The following is a 17,362-nucleotide window of genomic DNA, read 5'->3' as shown; positions in this document are numbered from 1 at the left end:
GTACACCCCCTCCCTGGAGCATGCAGTGTGCACCAGACTGTGTAATCTCCCTCTGGGTTTAGTTATCTAGCAAAGCCAAGTCCTCACCAAGGCCCTCTGTGACCTGTCTGGATTTTCTCTCCTATCCCTGCTCCCTCATTGTGCCCAAGCCTCCTTTTTATGTGTTCCATAAACCCTAGCACATTCCTGTCCCAGGTCCCTGGCACTTGCAGTTCCCTCTGTCTGGAGCACTCTTGCCTGGATGTGTGGATGTCCCCAAGCTTATTCCCTGTCCTTCGGGGCTGCTCTAATATCACCTTCTCAGTGAGGTCTTCCTTGACCTCTGTCAAGGATTAAAAAAAAATTAAACAAAAGGCCCACTGCGGTGGCTCGTACCTGTGCCTGTAATCCCAGCACTTTGGGAGACCGAGGCGGGCAGATCACTTGAGGTCAGAAGCTCAAGACCAGCCTGGCCAACATGGTGAAACCCCGTCTCTACTAAAAATACAAAAATTAGCCGGGTGTGGTGATGCACGCCTGTAATCCCAGCTAGTTGGGAGGCTGAGGCAGGAGAATCACGTGAGCCCAGGAGGCGGAGGTTGCAGTGAGCTGAGATGGTGTCACTGCACTCCAGCCTGGGCGACAGAGTGAGACTGGTCTCAAACATATATAAACAAGAATAAGAAAACCCTTGTCATCTATTTAATAATAAATACATGGAACATATATAAACCATAATGAATGCTCACGAAACCACAATCCAATTTAAGTTCTCAAACTTTTAATGTTTTTCAATAAAGTAACACAGTTCTCCATATGCAGATGTTACATTTCATGTGTTAGATTTGCTCCTAAGTGTGATTTTTTTAATTATACATTTCCATTTTTTGATCAACTTAATTAGACTTAAAAAAAATGAGTATTTTGCTTGTGTAAACACCTCCACTTCTTTTTTTTAAAAAAACAGGGTCTCCGTCAACCAAGCTGGAGTGCAGTGATGCGATCACAGCTCACTGCAGCTTCGACCTCTCAAGCTCAAGGCATCCTCCCACCTCTTAGCCTCTGAGTATCTGGGAACCTGGGCACGCACCACCACACCTGGCTAATTTTTGAATTTTTTGCAGATAAGGGCTTTTGCTATGTTCCCCGGACTGGTCTTGAATTCCTGGGCTCAAGCCATCCGCCTGCCTGCACCTCCCAAAGTGATGGGATTACGGGTCTGGGCCACTGTGCCTGGCCCCAACATCTCCACTTCTGATCTCATTTTTCTGTTTTCTCACCATCTATTTTACTTTTGTCACATTTACTGTCTCTCACTAGAATATCAGCTCCACAAATACAGGCCTTGGGCACAAGATACCCAATGTGTTTGTTGAGTGCAACTTCGTGGTGCCCACCTCCACCCTGTGCCTGGTAAATGTGCATCCATTACCCTGCCACCCACTGAGTGCCTCTGTGGCCTCCCTGGGTGTGGTTTTAAGCATTGGTAGGCCCTGTATCATGGGTGCTGGGCTATCAGGCCCCCCACCTGTGTGTGATGTTGACACCACCTGGGAGGGCCAGCAGTCCCTCAGTCTTGGGTGCGTGCTCATGGACCGACATCTCCACCACTGCTGGTGGGCTCTGTTGGGGAAAGGGTTAGTTTTCAGTTGTATGCAAGATTAATTGCATCATGCTGGGTGGGACTATGACTATGTTATCGTACTCATTTGGAGATTAAGTGTGGTTAAGGAGATGTGTGAGGGTGCCCAGATGACAAGGAGTAGATGGTCAGTTTATTTTTTTGAGACAGAGTCTTGCCCTGTCGCCCAGGCTGGAGTGCAATGGTGCGATCTTGGCTCAGTGCAACCTCTGCCTCCCAGGTTCAAATGATTCTCCTGCCTCAGCCTCCCGAGTAGCTGGGACTACAGGCTCGTGCCACCACACCCGGCTAATTTTTTGTATTTTTATTAGAGTTGGGATTTCACCATGTTGGCCAGGCTGGTCTTGAACTCCTGACCTTGTGATCTGCCTGCCTCGGGCTCCCAAAGTGTTGGGATTACAGGCTACAGCCACTGCCCCCGGCCCCGATGGTCAGTTTTATGTGTCAACTTGGACGGGCTACAGTCCCAGTTATTCAAACACTCATCTAGCTGTTGCCATGGAAGTGTTTTGTAGATGTGATTAAAGTCCATAATCAGTTGACTTTAGATAAGGGAGATTATCCTACAAAATCGGGGGATTGGGTAGAAAACTGATTCAATTAGATAAATGGGCAAAACTGAGGCTTCCCTGAAGGAGAAATTCCTCCTAGGGACAGCGCTTCAGCCTTCCTTCTTGCCCTACATGCTCGGGCACTTCAAGGAAGAAAAAGGGGAGGAATTTCCTGGGACACACAGCTGGCCATTTCCCAGTTTTCCAGTGTGGGGACTTGGGCTCAGCGTGAATCACAGAGGCATCCATGGTCCTAGGGTTTCCTTGCAGACATGGGGTCCAGGACAGGAGGCCACTGAGTGGGAATGTGGGAACCATGGCACAGAAGATACTGGGTGGGGCAGTTCTCCAACTAGGCTGAGTCACTTGAGGCTTTCACACCCCAACATCTGAGCCTGGGCTAGTAGCTCCGCCCTGCACTTGCTCAGGCCTGAAGGCCGAGGCTGAGCTTCCTGAAGCTCCCAGAGAAGCAGGGAGTCTGAGGGGGCACTCCTTCCTTGAAGCCCCCTCCCCAGCGCCTGCTTCCCGGAGCTGGGGCTTAGGCGCCTGGGTTCTTCCCCAGGACTGATGATTCACCCCAGCTGGGGCCTTTTCACTTCTCCTTTGGGGCTAAAAATACTGGGACCCAGGCATCCAGCTGGGCCAGCCTTGCCACAGATTGCACAACGCCCCTCACTCAAGTTCCGCTGACGCAGGCTTGGGTGGGGGCCTGAGTTGCTCCCTGCTCAGACCTGTGGAGCTCAGAGCCTGGGCCCCTCCACTGCTCCTCTCCTAGGCCAAGGACCCTGGGGTCTGGGCTGACATGCGAGCCGCTGGGGGACTCTGGACTTGGCTGTGGCCCCTGGAAATGATGTCCCTTCCCTTAGCCCCAGATAACCTAGGGGTGCTGGCCCCCTGCATAGACACAGAGTCCCATTTAGGAGCTGGGGATAGAAGACAGCTAAAGGGGACTAAGAGAGAGAGGTCAGAGTGAGAGACATAGGACCACGGGGAGAAACACATTAACAGGAACAGAGAAACAAGGACAAAAAGAGACAGGATGAGAGAGACACAACTGTAATAGAGACACAGAGGAGTGGCACACAGAGACCACCTCCCAGCTGGAGACAGGAAGGACTGAGGGAGAGGGGACAGCCAGGGCTCCACACCCAGGCCAAGATGGGGGAGGGCCTGTGGAACAGAGAGGTCATCAACACACACAGTCCAAAGTCTACCCTAGACTAGGAGGGGGAGCAGGAAGGGGCAGGGACGCAGGGGCCTGGCCTGCGAGCTCCCTGTTGGCCTCTGCTGCCCCCTGCTGGCTCCTGCTGCGGTGCTCAGGCAGGAAAAGAGGAGAGGCTGCTGTGTTTAGGCCCAGGAAGCTCTTCATTCCCTTTGCACACCACCCACCAACCACTGCCTGCCCCACTCCCTGTCCCCCACTTCACAGGGTGCCCCCAGGGCCAGCAGGTGGTGCGGGCGTCTTGCCCGTGACCTTGTTGGCACAGTCCAGCAGGGCGGTGTGAATGTCCTTGGCACAGGAAATCTGGGCTTTGATGACCGCCAGGTACTGTGGGTAGGGGAGGCTGTCAGGCTGCACTGCGTCGGGCTTGGTGGCTGTGGGCACCAGCGTTGGAGAGTGCTTGGCACTGTCACAACTCTGTGACAGGCACTCATGCGCCAGGCGCTGTGGACAGGCAGGCAAGGGGACAGCATCAGCTCCACCCCAGGTCATTCTACCCCACCCCAAGGGCCAGCTGGGGGTTGTCGCCTTGGCCTCTGGATTTCCCAGGTCTTGGAGTCAGAGGTTGGCCCTGCCAATCACTTGCTGGGGAACCTGGGGGCATGGCGGCTACTCTTCTCTGAGCCTCAGTTTCCTCCTTTGGAAAACGGGTTTAATAACGACCTCTTCCTACCTCATAAGGTGAGAACAGTGAGAGCAGGTGTGTGAGACACAGGCACAGGTGCTGGCACACCGTTTAAAGTGCCAAGAAATGTTAGCTACTATCATTGTTACTGCCCTGGCTCCAGGCCTGGTGTTGGCAGTGGCATCTCGCCCCTGGTTTTCTGCCTGCGTCTCTGGCTGCTCTAGGTACTACTTTCTTTTTTTTTTTTTTTTTGAGATGGAGTTTTGGTTTTGTTGCCCAGGCTGGAGTGCAATGGCACGATCTCAGCTCACTGCAACCTCCGCCTCCCGGGTTCAAGTGATTCTCCTGCCTCAGCCTCCCGAGTAGCTGGGATTACAGGCGCCCGCCACCACGCCCGGCAGATTTTTTTGTGTTTTTAGCAGAGAAGTTTTCACCACATTGGTCATGCTGGTCTCAAACTCATGACCTCAGGTGACCCACCCGCCTCAGCCTCCCAAAGTGCTGGAATTACAGGCGTGAGCCACTGCGCCTGGCCTTTTTTTTTTCTTTTGAGACGGAATCTTGCTCTGTCGCCCAGGCTGGAGGGCAGTAGCACGATCTTGGCTCACTGCAACCTCTGCCTCCTGGGTTCAAGTGATTCTTCTGCCTCAGCCTCCAGAGGAGCTGGCACTTCAGCTGCATGCCACCAAGCCCAGCTAAATTTTGTATTTTTAGTAGAGACAGGATTTTACCATATTGGCCATGCTGGTCCTGAACTCCTGACCTCATGATCTACCCGCCTTGGCCTCCCGAAGTGTTGGGATTACAGGCATGAGCCACTGCACTCGGCCCCCTTTTTTTTTTGGAGACAGAGTCTCGCTCTGTTACCCAGGCTGGAGTGCAGTGGCGCCATCTTGGTTCACTGCAACCTCCACCTCCCGGGTTCAACAGATTCAACAAATTTTTGTATTTTTAGTAGAGATGGGGTTTCATCGTGTTAGCCATGATGGTCTCCATCTCCTGACCTCGTGATCCACCCGCCTCGGCCTCCCAAAGTGCTGGGATTACAGGAGTGAACCACCGGGCCCAGCGACAGTCCTCCATTCTAAACCAGAGTCCTGGGCCTCATCCTAGAAACTTTATCTCCTTCCAGCACACCAGTCTTGTGGCCCGCATGCAAAGCCCTGCACACGAAGCCTCTCAAGTTCCCCCAGTCTTCCCCATTTCCTCATGGCCCCACCCTGGTGAAGCCCAGTCCAGGCGTCCTTGGATCCTGCCATGGCTGCGCCCTTGGGCTCCTGCCTCCAGTCTTGGCCCCTTGAACCCTCCCCTCATTTGCCAGCCAGAGGCATATTCCTAAAAAGCAGATAGGTCCATGTTCTTCCCTGCTTGAAACCCTCCATGCCTCCCCAGTGCCCTTAGGATTATATTCAAAATCCAACAAGCTCCTATGCCTACCACACTTCAGCCAGAATGAATTACTTGATGTTCCTAAAACAAATGTTATTCCCTCTGGTTGGAACACGGTTCTGACACTACCAAGCTTCTCAACCTCTCACTTTTCCTTCAAAACCCAGGCCAGGCCAGGCACAGTGGTCTGTAATCCCAGCACTTGGGAGGCTGAGGTGGGTCAATTGCTTGACCCCAGGAGTTCAAGACTGGCCTGGGCAACATGGCAAAACCCCATCTCTACAAAAAATACAAAAATTAGCCAGGCATGGCGGTGCACGCCTGTAGTCCCAGCTACTTGGGAGGCTGAGGTGGGAGGATCACTTCAGCCCAGGAAGTAGAGGCTGCAGTGAGCCGAGACTGTGCCACTGCAGTCCAGCCTGGGCGATAGAGTGAGACTCTGACTTGGAAAAAAAAAAAAAAAGCCGGGTGTGGTGGCTCACGCCTGTAATCCCAGCACTTTGGGAGGCTGAGGTGGGTGGATCACAAGGTCAAGAGATCAAGACCATCCTGGCCAACATGGTGAAACCCTGTCTCTACTAAAAATACAAAAATTTGCTGGGCTTGGTGGTGCGTGCCTGTAGTCTCAGCTACTCAGGAGGCTGAGGCAAGAGAATCGCTTGAACCTGGGAGGCCGAGGTTGCAGTGAGCTGAAATCGCGCCACTGCACTCTAGCCTGATGACAAGAGTGAGACTCCATCTCAAAAAAAAAAAAAAAAAAAAGGCCGGGTGCAGTGGCTCATGCCTGTAATCTCAGCATTTTAGGAGACTGAGGCGGGTGGATCACTTGGGGCCAGGAGTTCAAGACCAGCCTGGCCAAAATGGTGAAACCCATCTCTACTAAAAATACAAAAATTAGCCAGGCGTGGTAGTGTGCGCCTATAGTCCCAGTTACTTGGGAGGCTGAGGCACCAGAATCGCTTGAAACCGGGAGGAGGAGATTGCAGTGAGCCTAGATCGTGCCACTGCACTCCAGCCTGGGTGACAGTGAGACTGTCCTTCCCCCCGCACCGTCCCCCGCCAAAAAAACCAGTCCAAAATAATGATGATACTACAGTACACATTTGCCATATGCCTGGTATCATGTTAAGTAGTTTACATGCATAATCTAAGTTTTCCTGGAAACTCCATTTTCCTAAGGAGGAACCCAGAGGTCAGAGGTAGAGATTGATGGTGCATCTGACTCCAGAGGCTGTATTCTTAGTCACTTACCCTCCTCTCAACTCCTGCCCCTCTTCTCTTCTTTGTTTCAGACTTGGTCAGACGTGCTCTCTAGCAGTAGCCTTCCCTAAGCCACTCTCTGCCTATCCCCACCCTGGGCTTCCACACTGAGATTTCTCCATCCCAGCCCTGACCCCTCTGCCTGTGCCTCCTCAATCATAACTCTGACCACTCTGGCTTAGGCTTCTCCCATCACAGCACTGACCACTCTGAGCTGTCACTGTTTAGGGGTGTGCTTATTATTCCACTCAACTGAAAGCTCTGTGAGGGCAAGGATCAGAGCAACCGTGTGTCCTCAGTGTTGGTGGAAGCGCAGGTCTGGCCCACAGGAGGTCCCCAGTTGAGTGTGAGTTGACTGACTGACTGACTGACTGACTGAGGGTTTCTGAAGACCCCGGAGACTGGGACACGGCTGTCTTTACCCTGTGTCCAGAAGGCTTCTTACCAGGCAGAGCTCCAACTGGTCACAGAGTGCGTAGAACTCTTCCAGGCACTTGTCAAAGCGCTGTATGGGTCCATCACTGCTCTTTCTACAGATAAGGAAAAAAAGGATGTCTGAAGAACTGATTTCTAATCTCTGGGACACCAGTATCTACCCAACCAAGTGTCCATCAGGAAACCAGCTACAGGCCCAGGAGATCTGAAGTAGTGGCTGAAAACCGGAGGGGTTCAAAAAAGAAAGAAAAGGAGGCTGGGCACGGTGGCTCACGCCTGTAATCCCAGCACTTTGGGAGTCCGAGGCGAGCAGATCACCTGAGGTCAGGAGTTCTAGACCAACCTGGACAACATGGTGAAACTCCATCTCTACTAAAAATACAAAAATTAGCCAGATGTGCTGGCACACGCCTGTAGTCCCAGCTACTTGGGAGGCTGAGGTAGGAGAATTGTTTGAACACGGGAGGCAGAGGTTGCAGTGAGCCGAGACTGCACCACTGCACTCCAGCCTGCGTGACAGAGCGAGACTCTGTCTCAAAAAAAAAGAAAAAAAAGAAAAGGAAAAGGCTGGGCGTGATGGTTCATGCCTGTCATCCCAGCACTTTGGGAGGCCAAGGTGGAAGGACTGTTTGAACCCAGGAGTTTGAGAACAGCCTGGACAACATGGCAAGACCTTGTCTCTAAAAAACAACAACAAAAATAAAATAGGAGGAGTGATTCGTGAGGCTGAGGGGATGGCTAGAGGCCAGGAGTTTGAGACCAGCCTGGGCAACATAGCAAGACTCTGTCTCTATAAAAAATCTTACAAATTAGCCAGGCATCTGTAGTCTGTAGCCATGTCTGTAGTCCTGGCTACTTGGGAGGCTGAGGCAAGAGGATCCCCTAACTCAGGTGTTCAAGGCTGCAATGAGCCAAGATCGTGCCACTGTAGTCCAGCCTGGGTGACAGAGGGAGACCCTGTCTCAAAAAAAAAAAATAAATAAATAAATAAATGTAGGAAGTCAGGTGGGCGGGGAGCAGGAGAAGGAAAGATGAATTTCAAAGACTGGGGAGGCAATAGAATATCCTGGGAAAGCGGGCTGCACTCACTGTCCATTGTCGATGTTAGTGTTCTGAATCAAGTTTTGGGCTGCAACCTTCATCAAGGTCTAGTCAAAACAAAAACAAAACACGTGGGAAATGGAAAAACAAAAGGGAATACCTCTGACAGATCTACACTCTTCCTTAAGATCAATCTCAGGTTTTCTTTTCAACTGACACCTTCCCTCCTGACTTTCCAAAGTAATATTCGTTTCCATTCCTATAGCTGTCACCACTCCATCCTCCCAGAGGCCCGCTCTCACCTGAGCTTCTCGCCAATAACCTAAGGGTCCTCCCTCACCTATCAATCAAGGGCAGAATCTCCGTATAAGCCAGTCCTCTCCTCAGGCTTTAACGACCAGAGCCCAGTTTCTCCTTTAAACAACCCCTCACTCATGCTCCGGCCAGTGCCAGCCTCAACATCAGCGCTGATCCCATCTCTGCCGAGCTTCGCTTGGGTCTCGCCGAAAACAAGTTTTTTTTTGTTGTTGTTGTTGTTTTTTTTTGATGGAGTCTCGTTCTGTTGCCCAGGCTGCAGTGCAATGGCACGATGTCGGCTCACTGCAATCTCCGCCTCCTGGGTTCAAGCGATTCTCCTGCCTCAGCCTCCCAAGTAGCTGTAATTACAGGCGCGCGCCACCATGCCCGGCTAATTTTTGTATTTTTAGTAGAGACGGGGTTTCACCAGGGTGGTCTTGAACTCCTGACCTCAACTGATCCGCCCGCCTCGGCCTCCCAAAGTGCTGGCAACACAGGCGTGCGCCAGCCAGGCCAAAACAGCAGGTTCTACTCCTCTTTCTGCTTAGCGCTCTCTCCTACTAACCTGGCCCTCGGCCTGCCCCTCTAGACTACCAAATCCAGTTTGCTTCTCGCTGCTTAAGGCCAATCACCTGTAGACTCTCCTTCAGCTGCGGGATGAGCATCTTATAACGCTGCACAGGATCGAAGTCCTGTTGCTGTTGCTGCAGGAGGCCGCTCTGGGCAGGGCCCACCAGTTGTGCTGGCGGTTGCGGCTGCTGCTGGGGACCCGGGCCGCCAGCCGAACTAGGACCCGATACACCAGCAGCTGAGGAAGCCGCTGAAGCTTGCTGCTGGGATGCAGCCATCTTCCTCGCATAGACCTCCGGAAGTGCGTCACAACTGCGTCTCTCCCCGTTGCTTTTCAGCATCCCTATTTCTAGTCCCCGTTTGCTACTTAGTCCCGCCTCCCGGGCAATTAAGCCAATGGAGGGGAAGGAGGTGTGGTTACGTCACTCTCAAATCCGAGGTCCAGACTGAGGTATCTTTTCACCAATCACAGAAGCATCTCTCTCCCTCGCTCCGCCCTTCACCCAGACACTCGCCAATCCGTGTGTGGTTCCGATCCGGACTTCATTTCCCCGAAGGCGTCGCGGCCTGAGGAGACCCGTTGGGTCCTCAGCGTCTTGGCGGCAGTTGGTGGAACCGGAGCTTCGAGTCCGTCCCCGGTGCTGCCTGCGCGTTCACCTGAGTCTCGCTGGAGATCTTCTCGCCCGCCCACCTCATCTCAACCCACTTTCCGCGGGGAGCGGCGCCAACCTGGGACTTCCTTGGATCAGGCGTCCCCTGAAGTCGGCACGCCCCTCCGCGTCCCCCTTCGGCCCCGCTAGGACCCCGTCCGGGCTGCCGTTGCCTCGTCGCCATGGCGCCCACCATCCAGACCCAGGCCCAGCGGGAGGATGGCCACAGGTAGGCGCCACGCTTTTCTGTTACAGCAAGGCGGAGGATCGGGAGAGGGTTTCTGCTGAACAACGTCACCAGCCCCCAGGTCTGCCCGTGACGTCATGAAGCGCTCACCTTTGACGAAGGGGGCGGGTTCCTTCTGAGATTCAGGTGTTCCCCTCCTCATCGCCGTGCAGTTCAGGGATTAAGCTTTTGGAGACTCCCTCCAGAAGGGATCCCTCCAGTCAAGCGTTTGGAGACCACTCTTCCAAAGACGATTGAGTACATGGTTCTTTATTAAAGTACTTGAAGCCATCCCCTGCAAAAGGGATTGAGCACTTGGCCTTATTCATTACGGCTTTTGGGGGCACTTCTTCCTAAATAAATTGAACATTTGTCTCCCTCCATTAAAGCATTTAGACACTCCCCCCCCCCACCAAAAGAAACCAGCATTTGTCACCCCTTCTCCTACCTGTTTCATTCTCCTGTCAATCCCGTCCTCTCCACCTATCACTGTTTCTTTCCTCTCCACTAGGCCCAATTCCCACCGGACTCTGCCTGAGAGGTGAGCCCCACTGTGCTTTCCCAGGAGCGGTGGGGCTGGGAGCAGAGGTGGGGCAGCGGGGGCCCACTTTTGAGCCACTAATGTTCCTAGGTCTGGAGTGGTCTGCCGAGTCAAGTACTGCAATAGCCTCCCTGATATCCCCTTCGACCCCAAGTTCATCACCTACCCCTTCGACCAGAACAGGTGAGACTAAGGAATAGGAAAACTACTCAGGTATGAGTTCCTTGAAGGCAGGGACTGCTTGTCTCGTTGGCTGCTGTCTGCTCAGGGCCTAGCACAGTACCTACCCTAGCACATAGTAGTAGCTGCTCAATTGTTTGTTAATGAATGGAGCAAGCAGTGTCCAAGTCCCTTCCCACTGGGGAGCCAGCTTTCAGACTCCGCCATGGGAGACACTTCATTCTAAGTTCCTCCCCAGAGAAGCTCCGCCTCTGGGAAGCAGGGCTGTGAGGGGTGAAGCTGGAATCCAGACACCACAATAGGTGTTTCCCTACCCAGGTTTGTCCAGTACAAAGCCACTTCCTTGGAGAAACAGCACAAACATGACCTCCTGACTGAGCCAGACCTGGGGGTCACCATCGATCTCATCAATCCTGACACCTACCGCATCGACCCCAATGGTGTGTGGGGAGACAGGGAGGGTCTGCTCTAGGTCAGCAAAGGCCCAGGCCTGGGCCTCCCTCATGGTCCTCCTGCCCCCCGCTCTCCTCTAGTTCTTCTAGATCCAGCTGATGAGAAACTTTTGGAAGAGGAGATTCAGGCCCCCACCAGCTCCAAGAGGTGAGCGGGTAGCAAATGGGTACTGGAGACTGGCTCAGGTGGGCCCTACAAGCAGGAGGGCGGTGGGGTCCTGAGGTACCTGATTTCCTACCCCAGATCCCAGCAGCACGCGAAGGTGGTGCCATGGATGCGAAAGACAGAGTACATCTCCACTGAGTTCAACCGTTACGGCATCTCCAATGAGAAGCCTGAGGTCAAGTAAGTTGCTAACAGGAAGAGAGGGAAGGTGGAGATATCAGGTGTGTCCAGTGGCCCCTAAGGGCCTTTTTCTTCATTCCTAGGATTGGGGTTTCTGTGAAGCAGCAGTTTACCGAGGAAGAAATATACAAAGACAGGGATAGCCAGATCACAGCCATTGAGAAGACTTTTGAGGATGCCCAGAAATCAGTAATTGAGGGACTGGGATGGGGAGAGGCAAAGGTGCGGCTGCAGAGCTCCTCCTCACCCTGTTTTTGTCCCACCAGATCTCCCAGCATTACAGCAAACCCCGAGTCACACCGGTGGAGGTCATGCCTGTCTTCCCAGACTTTAAGGTCAGGCCCAAGGTGGGAGGTAGAAAGGGACAGCCTATTTGTGCCTGTTCCCATCTAACCCCAGTGCCTCCATCTCCCTAGATGTGGATCAATCCATGTGCTCAGGTGATCTTTGACTCAGACCCAGCCCCCAAGGACACGAGTGGCGCAGCTGCGTTGGAGATGATGTCTCAGGCCATGATTAGGTAGGTGGTCCTGCTGTCCACCTTGGCCTGCTCCTTGCTGCCTCTTGTCCTCACACTTCATTGCTACTCCTTTTCCCCCAACCAGGGGCATGATGGATGAGGAAGGGAACCAGTTTGTGGCCTATTTCCTGCCTGTAGAAGAGACGCTGAAGAAACGAAAGCGGGACCAGGAGGAGGAGATGGACTATGCACCAGATGATGTGTGCGTGGGTTGGGGTTAAGTTTTGGGGATTGGGAAGTTTTGGGGATTGGGATAGGGAGGAAATGGGGCTGAACCTGTGCCCTCATCCTCAGGTATGACTACAAAATTGCTCGGGAGTACAACTGGAACGTGAAGAACAAAGCTAGCAAGGGCTATGAGGAAAACTACTTCTTCATCTTCCGAGAGGGTGACGGGGTTTACTACAATGAGTTGGAAACCAGGTACTCAGCACACTCCTATCTGATTAGCCTGGATATTTGCTTCTTAAGACCCTGGGGCATGCAAGAGCCACCTTGGAGGTCATTTGTACCTAAAAATTTGTCATATACATTGGTAAACAAGAGCAGCAGATGTCTGGTCACGCACATGAGCTGGACTTGGTTCTAACAGGAGGAGCCAGAAAAAAATTTTTTTTTTTTTTTGAGATGGAGTCTCGCTCTGTTGCCCAGGCCAGAGTGCAGTGGTGTGATCTCAGCTCACTGCAACCTCTGCCTCCTGCGTTCAAGTGATTCTCCTGCCTCAGCCCCCTGAGTAGCTGGGATCACAGGTGTGTGCCAGCATGGCCAGCTAATTTTTTTTGTATTTTTAGTAGAGATGGGGTTTCACCATGTTGGCCAGGCTGGTCTTGAACTTCTGACCTCAGGTGATCTGCCTGCCTCGGCCCCCCAAAGTGCTGGGATTACAGGTGTGAGCCACCACGCCCAGCCAGAAAGAAAATCTTAATGCAGGAGACATTTAGAGCTTTTGTGCAGGGTGGAGGGCCAAGTTTCCCAGTATTAGTAACAGACTTCATGTGAAAGTAAACATTGCCAAAGTATGGAGTAATATATAAAATTAGCATGAATGTTTTAAATGAAATGCTTAATACCCACGTTCAAAAATGTGACTCCAAAACTCTTCCCTTATGGCTCAAAGTTTACTGCTACACCAGCACCTCTGGTGTAGAGTTGGGAAGTCTTGAGTTTCTGTTTAAAGCAGAGATGACAAGAACTGACTCCATAGGCCAGGCAGAAAATGTAAAAGAGCAGTGGCTGGTAGCATCTGAGTGACCTGGAGTTCTGGGCAACCATGGAGGGCACTATTAACTTCCAGCCCACTGTTGCTATGCTGTGGGGCCAGAAATTCCTATCTTCCAGAAGCCCCAAATCCACGTGATTTGACACCTCCTGGTTTCTCAAAGTGTTGGTAACTAATTCACATATACAGTAATGCACTGCATGTTTCAGTCAACAATGGACTGCTTATGGTGGTCCCTTAAGATAGAATACTGTATCTTTACTGTACCTTTTCTGTTTAGATACACAAATACTTACTATTGTGTTACAATTGCCTGCAGTATTCAGTACAGTCACATGCTGTACAACTTTGTAGCCTAGCAGCAATAGGCTACACCATTACAGCCTAGGTATGTAGTAGGCTATACTATGTACGTTTGTATAAGTGTACTGTATGATGTTCACATGATGTATATCTCAGAATGTGTCCCTGTTAAATGGCCCATGCCCGTATTTATGTAAATACACCATATAACACACACACACACACACACACACACAGTGTAGGGCAACCAAACTGGTGCCATGAGAGCCATCCTTCCTTTCCCCTGCCCTCAATACCTTGAGCTTAGCTGCCCTTATTCAATCTGTATTTATTCCCATTTACTCTAAGTATTGATGGGGAACCAAGTCAGACCAGACCCCTCACTGGGGGGCATGGGAGTGGGAGGTGTGTCTTTAACTGCATCTTCCACTTCTCTCCCCCAAATTCACCCCCTGCAGGGTCCGCCTTAGTAAGCGCCGGGCCAAGGCTGGGGTTCAGTCAGGCACCAACGCCCTGCTTGTGGTCAAACATCGGGACATGAATGAGAAGGAACTGGAAGCTCAGGTGACAAGCACCACTGGCCCAGGGCACCCATGGCAGGGAGGGTGGTGGTTGTAGGTGAGGAGGGGGACAAAAACCCAACAGAACACCCTCCTTCCCCTCATTCCAATCTTGCTGCTTCCAGGAGGCACGGAAGGCCCAGCTAGAAAACCACGAACCGGAGGAGGAAGAGGAAGAGGAGATGGAGACAGAAGAGAAAGAAGCTGGGGGCTCAGGTAAATCTGGACAGGCCAGACTCTGGGAGCCCTGGGAGGGTGGAAAAGTGGGTCTCATCTCTCTCCACTCCCTTCCAGATGACGAGCAGGAGAAGGGCAGCAGCAGTGAGAAGGAGGGCAGTGAAGATGAGCGCTCGGGCAGCGAGAGTGAACGGGAGGAAGGTGACAGGGACGAGGCCAGTGACAAGAGTGGCAGTGGTGAGGACGAGAGCAGCGAGGATGAGGCCCGGGCTGCCCGTGACAAAGAGGAGATCTTTGGCAGTGATGCTGATTCTGAGGACGATGCCGACTCTGATGATGAGGACAGAGGACAGGCCCAAGGTGGCAGTGACAATGATTCCGACAGCGGCAGCAATGGGGGTGGCCAGCGGAGCCGAAGCCACAGCCGCAGCCGCAGCCGCAGCGCCAGTCCCTTCCCCAGTGGCAGCGAGCACTCGGCCCAGGAGGATGGTAGTGAAGCTGCAGCTTCTGATTCCAGTGAAGCTGATAGTGACAGTGACTGAGTCCCAGGGCATTCAGGGCTGGTTCAGACATCAGACATCATTATTGTGAGCAGGAAGGCACTTTTCTAGTGGTCTGTTTGTGAGCCTTTCACTTGTTTGTTCCCCACCCCCAAACCTTTGCTGTTAATAAAGTCAACTTCTCTTTACTTCCCCTCCCAGCCCCTATGATGTCATTCAGCCCAGCACATACCTCCCCACCCCCAGGTGCTCAAGGATCTTGGCTTGAGGCTTAGAAACACAGGCCAGAGGCAGGGCCAATGGTTTCCCACAAAATGTAGCACAACGAAGGTCAGAATTCGTTTTTTTTTTTTTTTTTTTTTTTCCAAAATAAGCCCAGACCATTAAACAAGTGAAACTCCAACAAATAAAGTCTTCTCCAACAGCGAGAAAAACTGTACAGTTACTCAAAGCTGATTCTGCCAGTGGGGCCGGGGACAGAAGTGGGTAGGGAGGGCGAAATCATAGAGGAGGGCCTGGGGAGGGGGCTGGAGCGGGAGAGGGTCAGGGTCCTGCCCATCAGAGTGGGGCCGCCTGCGTCCTGCACACTCTGCTGTCAGGTGGGGTGGGGGGCAGCTCTTGCCTCCCTATGTGTGTGAGACGGTGTCCCTCACCACCTCCCAGTGCCAGGCACAGTCAGCTCACCCTGATGGAGAGTGAACAAGACAGGACAGGCTGGGGAGAGGGGAGGGTCCCATGAGAGGGACACCCTGCTGATTCCAAATGAGGTGGCCCATCCATCCCACTTCCTGCAGCTAGTGGGAGGGGGACTGGAGAAGCCCTGGGAGATTGAGGGGATGAGCAAAGGCACAGAAACATGGAGGGCCGGGGTGGGGGACTTGCATAGGTTGATGAGTGTGCAAGAGGTACATAAATAAACCTGACACCCCACCCAGCCCGGCACTGGGAGAGGAAGTGGGGACCCAGAGCCAGGTTCCCAGGGCCACCCTACCCCCTGGCTTCTTCCCCCTCCCTGGGCTCAGAGCAGAGGGAGGTCCACAGACCAGGAGGGTGGGGGTAAGAAGGTCTGGGGAATGGGGTGATAGTGCAGGGAGGGTGGTGGTTTTAAAATTTTTTTTTTTTGGTTTTTTTGTTTTTTTCCCAACATTTTGTATCTTTAATAACATACGCAATGGTTACCAGCCATATTCATAACAAAAGTTATTCATAAAATGTATCTAAAAATAACATTTTTTTTCCTTTTCGGTGTGAAAAGCTTGAGAATGTCCCAGTGGGGAGGGTGGGTTGAGGGGGAGGAGGGCGTTGAAGAGGGAGACCCTGGCTTCCCCGCAGTCTGAACCCCCAAATCCCCTCCCTCCACCTGGGCCCCAACACAACCCCTCATTAGGAATAGGGACCAGACAGTCTGTCAGACTCTGGGGCTGGGACGAATCTCCGAGTTATGATATAGTGTTCCACTTAAGTGAGGTCATGACATAATGGGGGGAGGAGAAAGGCTGAAAGAAAAGGGAGGGGCTTAGGGAAAACCCAAAAACCAAACAATCCCCTTTCCCTTATTCCTGACTCCCAAGTCTCACCAACCAGACCTGGAAGTGGAGAAGGGTGTGTGTTCGTGGGGAAGGGGACGTTAAGGCAACAGACTTCCTGACCTCACTGGCCACCCTGGCTGCCCACCTCCAACCTCTTCATCTGGGGAGCCAGGGCTGGAGGAAAATGGGTTAGAGCTTGGGGGTCTGGAGGAGGGGGCTCTGCCCTCTCCCCTCATAAAGTTCAGGCTCCCCCTGCCACTGTCTTGGCTGAGAGAGAGACCTGGGGATTCTAAAAACGAGAGGAAATGATCAGAGAAAAACCGTTAAGAACTATATAAATATGTATCTTAAATAGGCCTAAGAAATTAATCATAGAGAACCTCTGGTGAACAGGGCCAGGGGAGGTGAGAGAGAGGAAGGTGGCTCCTGTCCTTGGAGAATGTGGGGAACGGTGAAGGGGAAGCAGGGAGAGGAGAGAGAGCTTCCTCTCCTTGCTCCCCTTCCTTCTCCCCAGCTCCTCTCAGTAACATTCTGGAGGGCAGGTTCTCTGCCCTTTGCGTCACCCCAAATGTCAAATGTTTCTGAGCAGGCTCCACAAGGTAGCGGTCAGTTTGTCTCTGGGGAGTCTGCTCCCTTGGGGAGAGGCAGGTGGTCAGCAGTCTGGAGGAGGCAGGGGAGGGATGGGACCAGGTGGGGATGAGGAAGGAAAGGAGAGAGGCAGGCAGTCTGGCCAGTCCCTGCCTCCTTTATCCTGGCTGCCCCCAACTCCCCAGGCCTCAGCAGAGATCCCTCGACGGGCCTGGGAGTGAGCAAGGCATGTGCCAATGTTAAACAAAAGTTAAGAGGGTGAGAGAGTATAAAAATATTAGAATATATAGCTGAGCCAGCCCACCCTCTCACTGTTGCGGAGAAGCCCGTTGGGGGTTGGCCCCCGCCCGCCGCCCAGGGAGCCTATGGGTGCGCTGGGCTGTGGGTCCCGTCAGATGGTGGAGGTTTTGTCTGTCCCATCTGTGGTAAGAAAGGGAGGAAGGGAGGAAGATCAGGAGCTGGAGGGAGGCCCAAGAAAAGGCACTCAGGTAGCCTGTCATCCCGGTCAGGCCCTCCCTGGAGTCTGGCCTCCCCTGGGGACCCCTCAGGATGACTCTGAG

The 17,362-nt window shown here is 52.8% G+C and overlaps 3 protein-coding genes across 5 annotated transcripts in view; 1 reads left to right on the top strand and 2 right to left on the bottom strand.

The window, feature by feature from the left end:
* Positions 1 to 738: 738 nt before the first annotated feature.
* On the bottom strand, positions 739 to 9,402 carry MED29 (mediator complex subunit 29). 2 transcript variants are annotated; one of them, XM_003270377.4, is made up of 4 exons: positions 9,074 to 9,402; positions 8,193 to 8,251; positions 7,114 to 7,198; positions 739 to 3,838 (listed from the first exon to the last, which is right to left on the bottom strand). In XM_003270377.4, the coding sequence occupies exons 1-4, from the start codon at positions 9,350 to 9,352 to the stop codon at positions 3,596 to 3,598; spliced, it is 666 nt and encodes a 221-aa protein (XP_003270425.1). In that variant the 5' UTR covers positions 9,353 to 9,402; the 3' UTR covers positions 739 to 3,595. The 2 variants fall into 2 exon arrangements, with proteins under 2 accessions (XP_003270425.1, XP_012352251.2); XM_012496797.2 differs by having other exon boundaries at positions 739 to 3,768.
* Positions 9,403 to 9,517: 115 nt separating this feature from the next.
* Positions 9,518 to 14,880, top strand: PAF1 (PAF1 homolog, Paf1/RNA polymerase II complex component). Its single transcript, XM_003270376.3, has 14 exons — positions 9,518 to 9,890; positions 10,399 to 10,428; positions 10,519 to 10,611; positions 10,927 to 11,048; positions 11,142 to 11,208; positions 11,305 to 11,406; positions 11,490 to 11,595; positions 11,673 to 11,741; positions 11,823 to 11,926; positions 12,012 to 12,128; positions 12,221 to 12,349; positions 13,907 to 14,012; positions 14,134 to 14,224; positions 14,303 to 14,880. Exons 1-14 carry the CDS (start codon positions 9,844 to 9,846, stop codon positions 14,725 to 14,727), a joined length of 1,608 nt encoding a protein of 535 aa, XP_003270424.2. The 5' UTR covers positions 9,518 to 9,843; the 3' UTR covers positions 14,728 to 14,880.
* Positions 14,881 to 15,029: 149 nt separating this feature from the next.
* The window catches only part of SAMD4B (sterile alpha motif domain containing 4B), a 43,480-nt gene continuing 41,147 nt past the window's right edge, over positions 15,030 to 17,362 (bottom strand). The window contains exon 13 of one of the 2 annotated variants that reach the window (XM_030797038.1): positions 15,030 to 17,222. In XM_030797038.1, coding sequence (XP_030652898.1) covers positions 17,194 to 17,222 — 29 coding nt within the window. In that variant the 3' untranslated portion in view covers positions 15,030 to 17,193. The remainder of the gene's footprint in view (positions 17,223 to 17,362) is intronic. The other variant, XM_030797037.1, reaches the window with a different exon arrangement.

Source organism: Nomascus leucogenys, chromosome 17 (genome assembly GCF_006542625.1).
Source record: "Nomascus leucogenys isolate Asia chromosome 17, Asia_NLE_v1, whole genome shotgun sequence".
Taxonomy (NCBI): domain Eukaryota; kingdom Metazoa; phylum Chordata; class Mammalia; order Primates; family Hylobatidae; genus Nomascus; species Nomascus leucogenys.
Note: the sequence above shows the minus strand (reverse complement) of the source record. Positions and strands in the feature narration are given on the sequence as shown.

Excerpts from the sequence above, each read along its gene's own strand:
- MED29 (XM_003270377.4), bottom strand. The coding sequence starts at position 9,352 with ATGCTGAAAAGCAACGGGGAGAGACGCAGTTGTGACGCACTTCCGGAG. Across the intron at positions 8,252-9,073 it reads AGCTGAAGGAGAGTCTACAG|ACCTTGATGAAGGTTGCAGC; the intron begins GTGATTGGCCTT and ends TGTTTTGACTAG. Across the intron at positions 7,199-8,192 it reads ACTAACATCGACAATGGACA|AAAGAGCAGTGATGGACCCA; the intron begins GTGAGTGCAGCC and ends CCTTATCTGTAG.
- PAF1 (XM_003270376.3), top strand. The coding sequence starts at position 9,844 with ATGGCGCCCACCATCCAGACCCAGGCCCAGCGGGAGGATGGCCACAG. Across the intron at positions 10,429-10,518 it reads CACCGGACTCTGCCTGAGAG|GTCTGGAGTGGTCTGCCGAG; the intron begins GTGAGCCCCACT and ends TAATGTTCCTAG. Across the intron at positions 11,049-11,141 it reads CTACCGCATCGACCCCAATG|TTCTTCTAGATCCAGCTGAT; the intron begins GTGTGTGGGGAG and ends GCTCTCCTCTAG.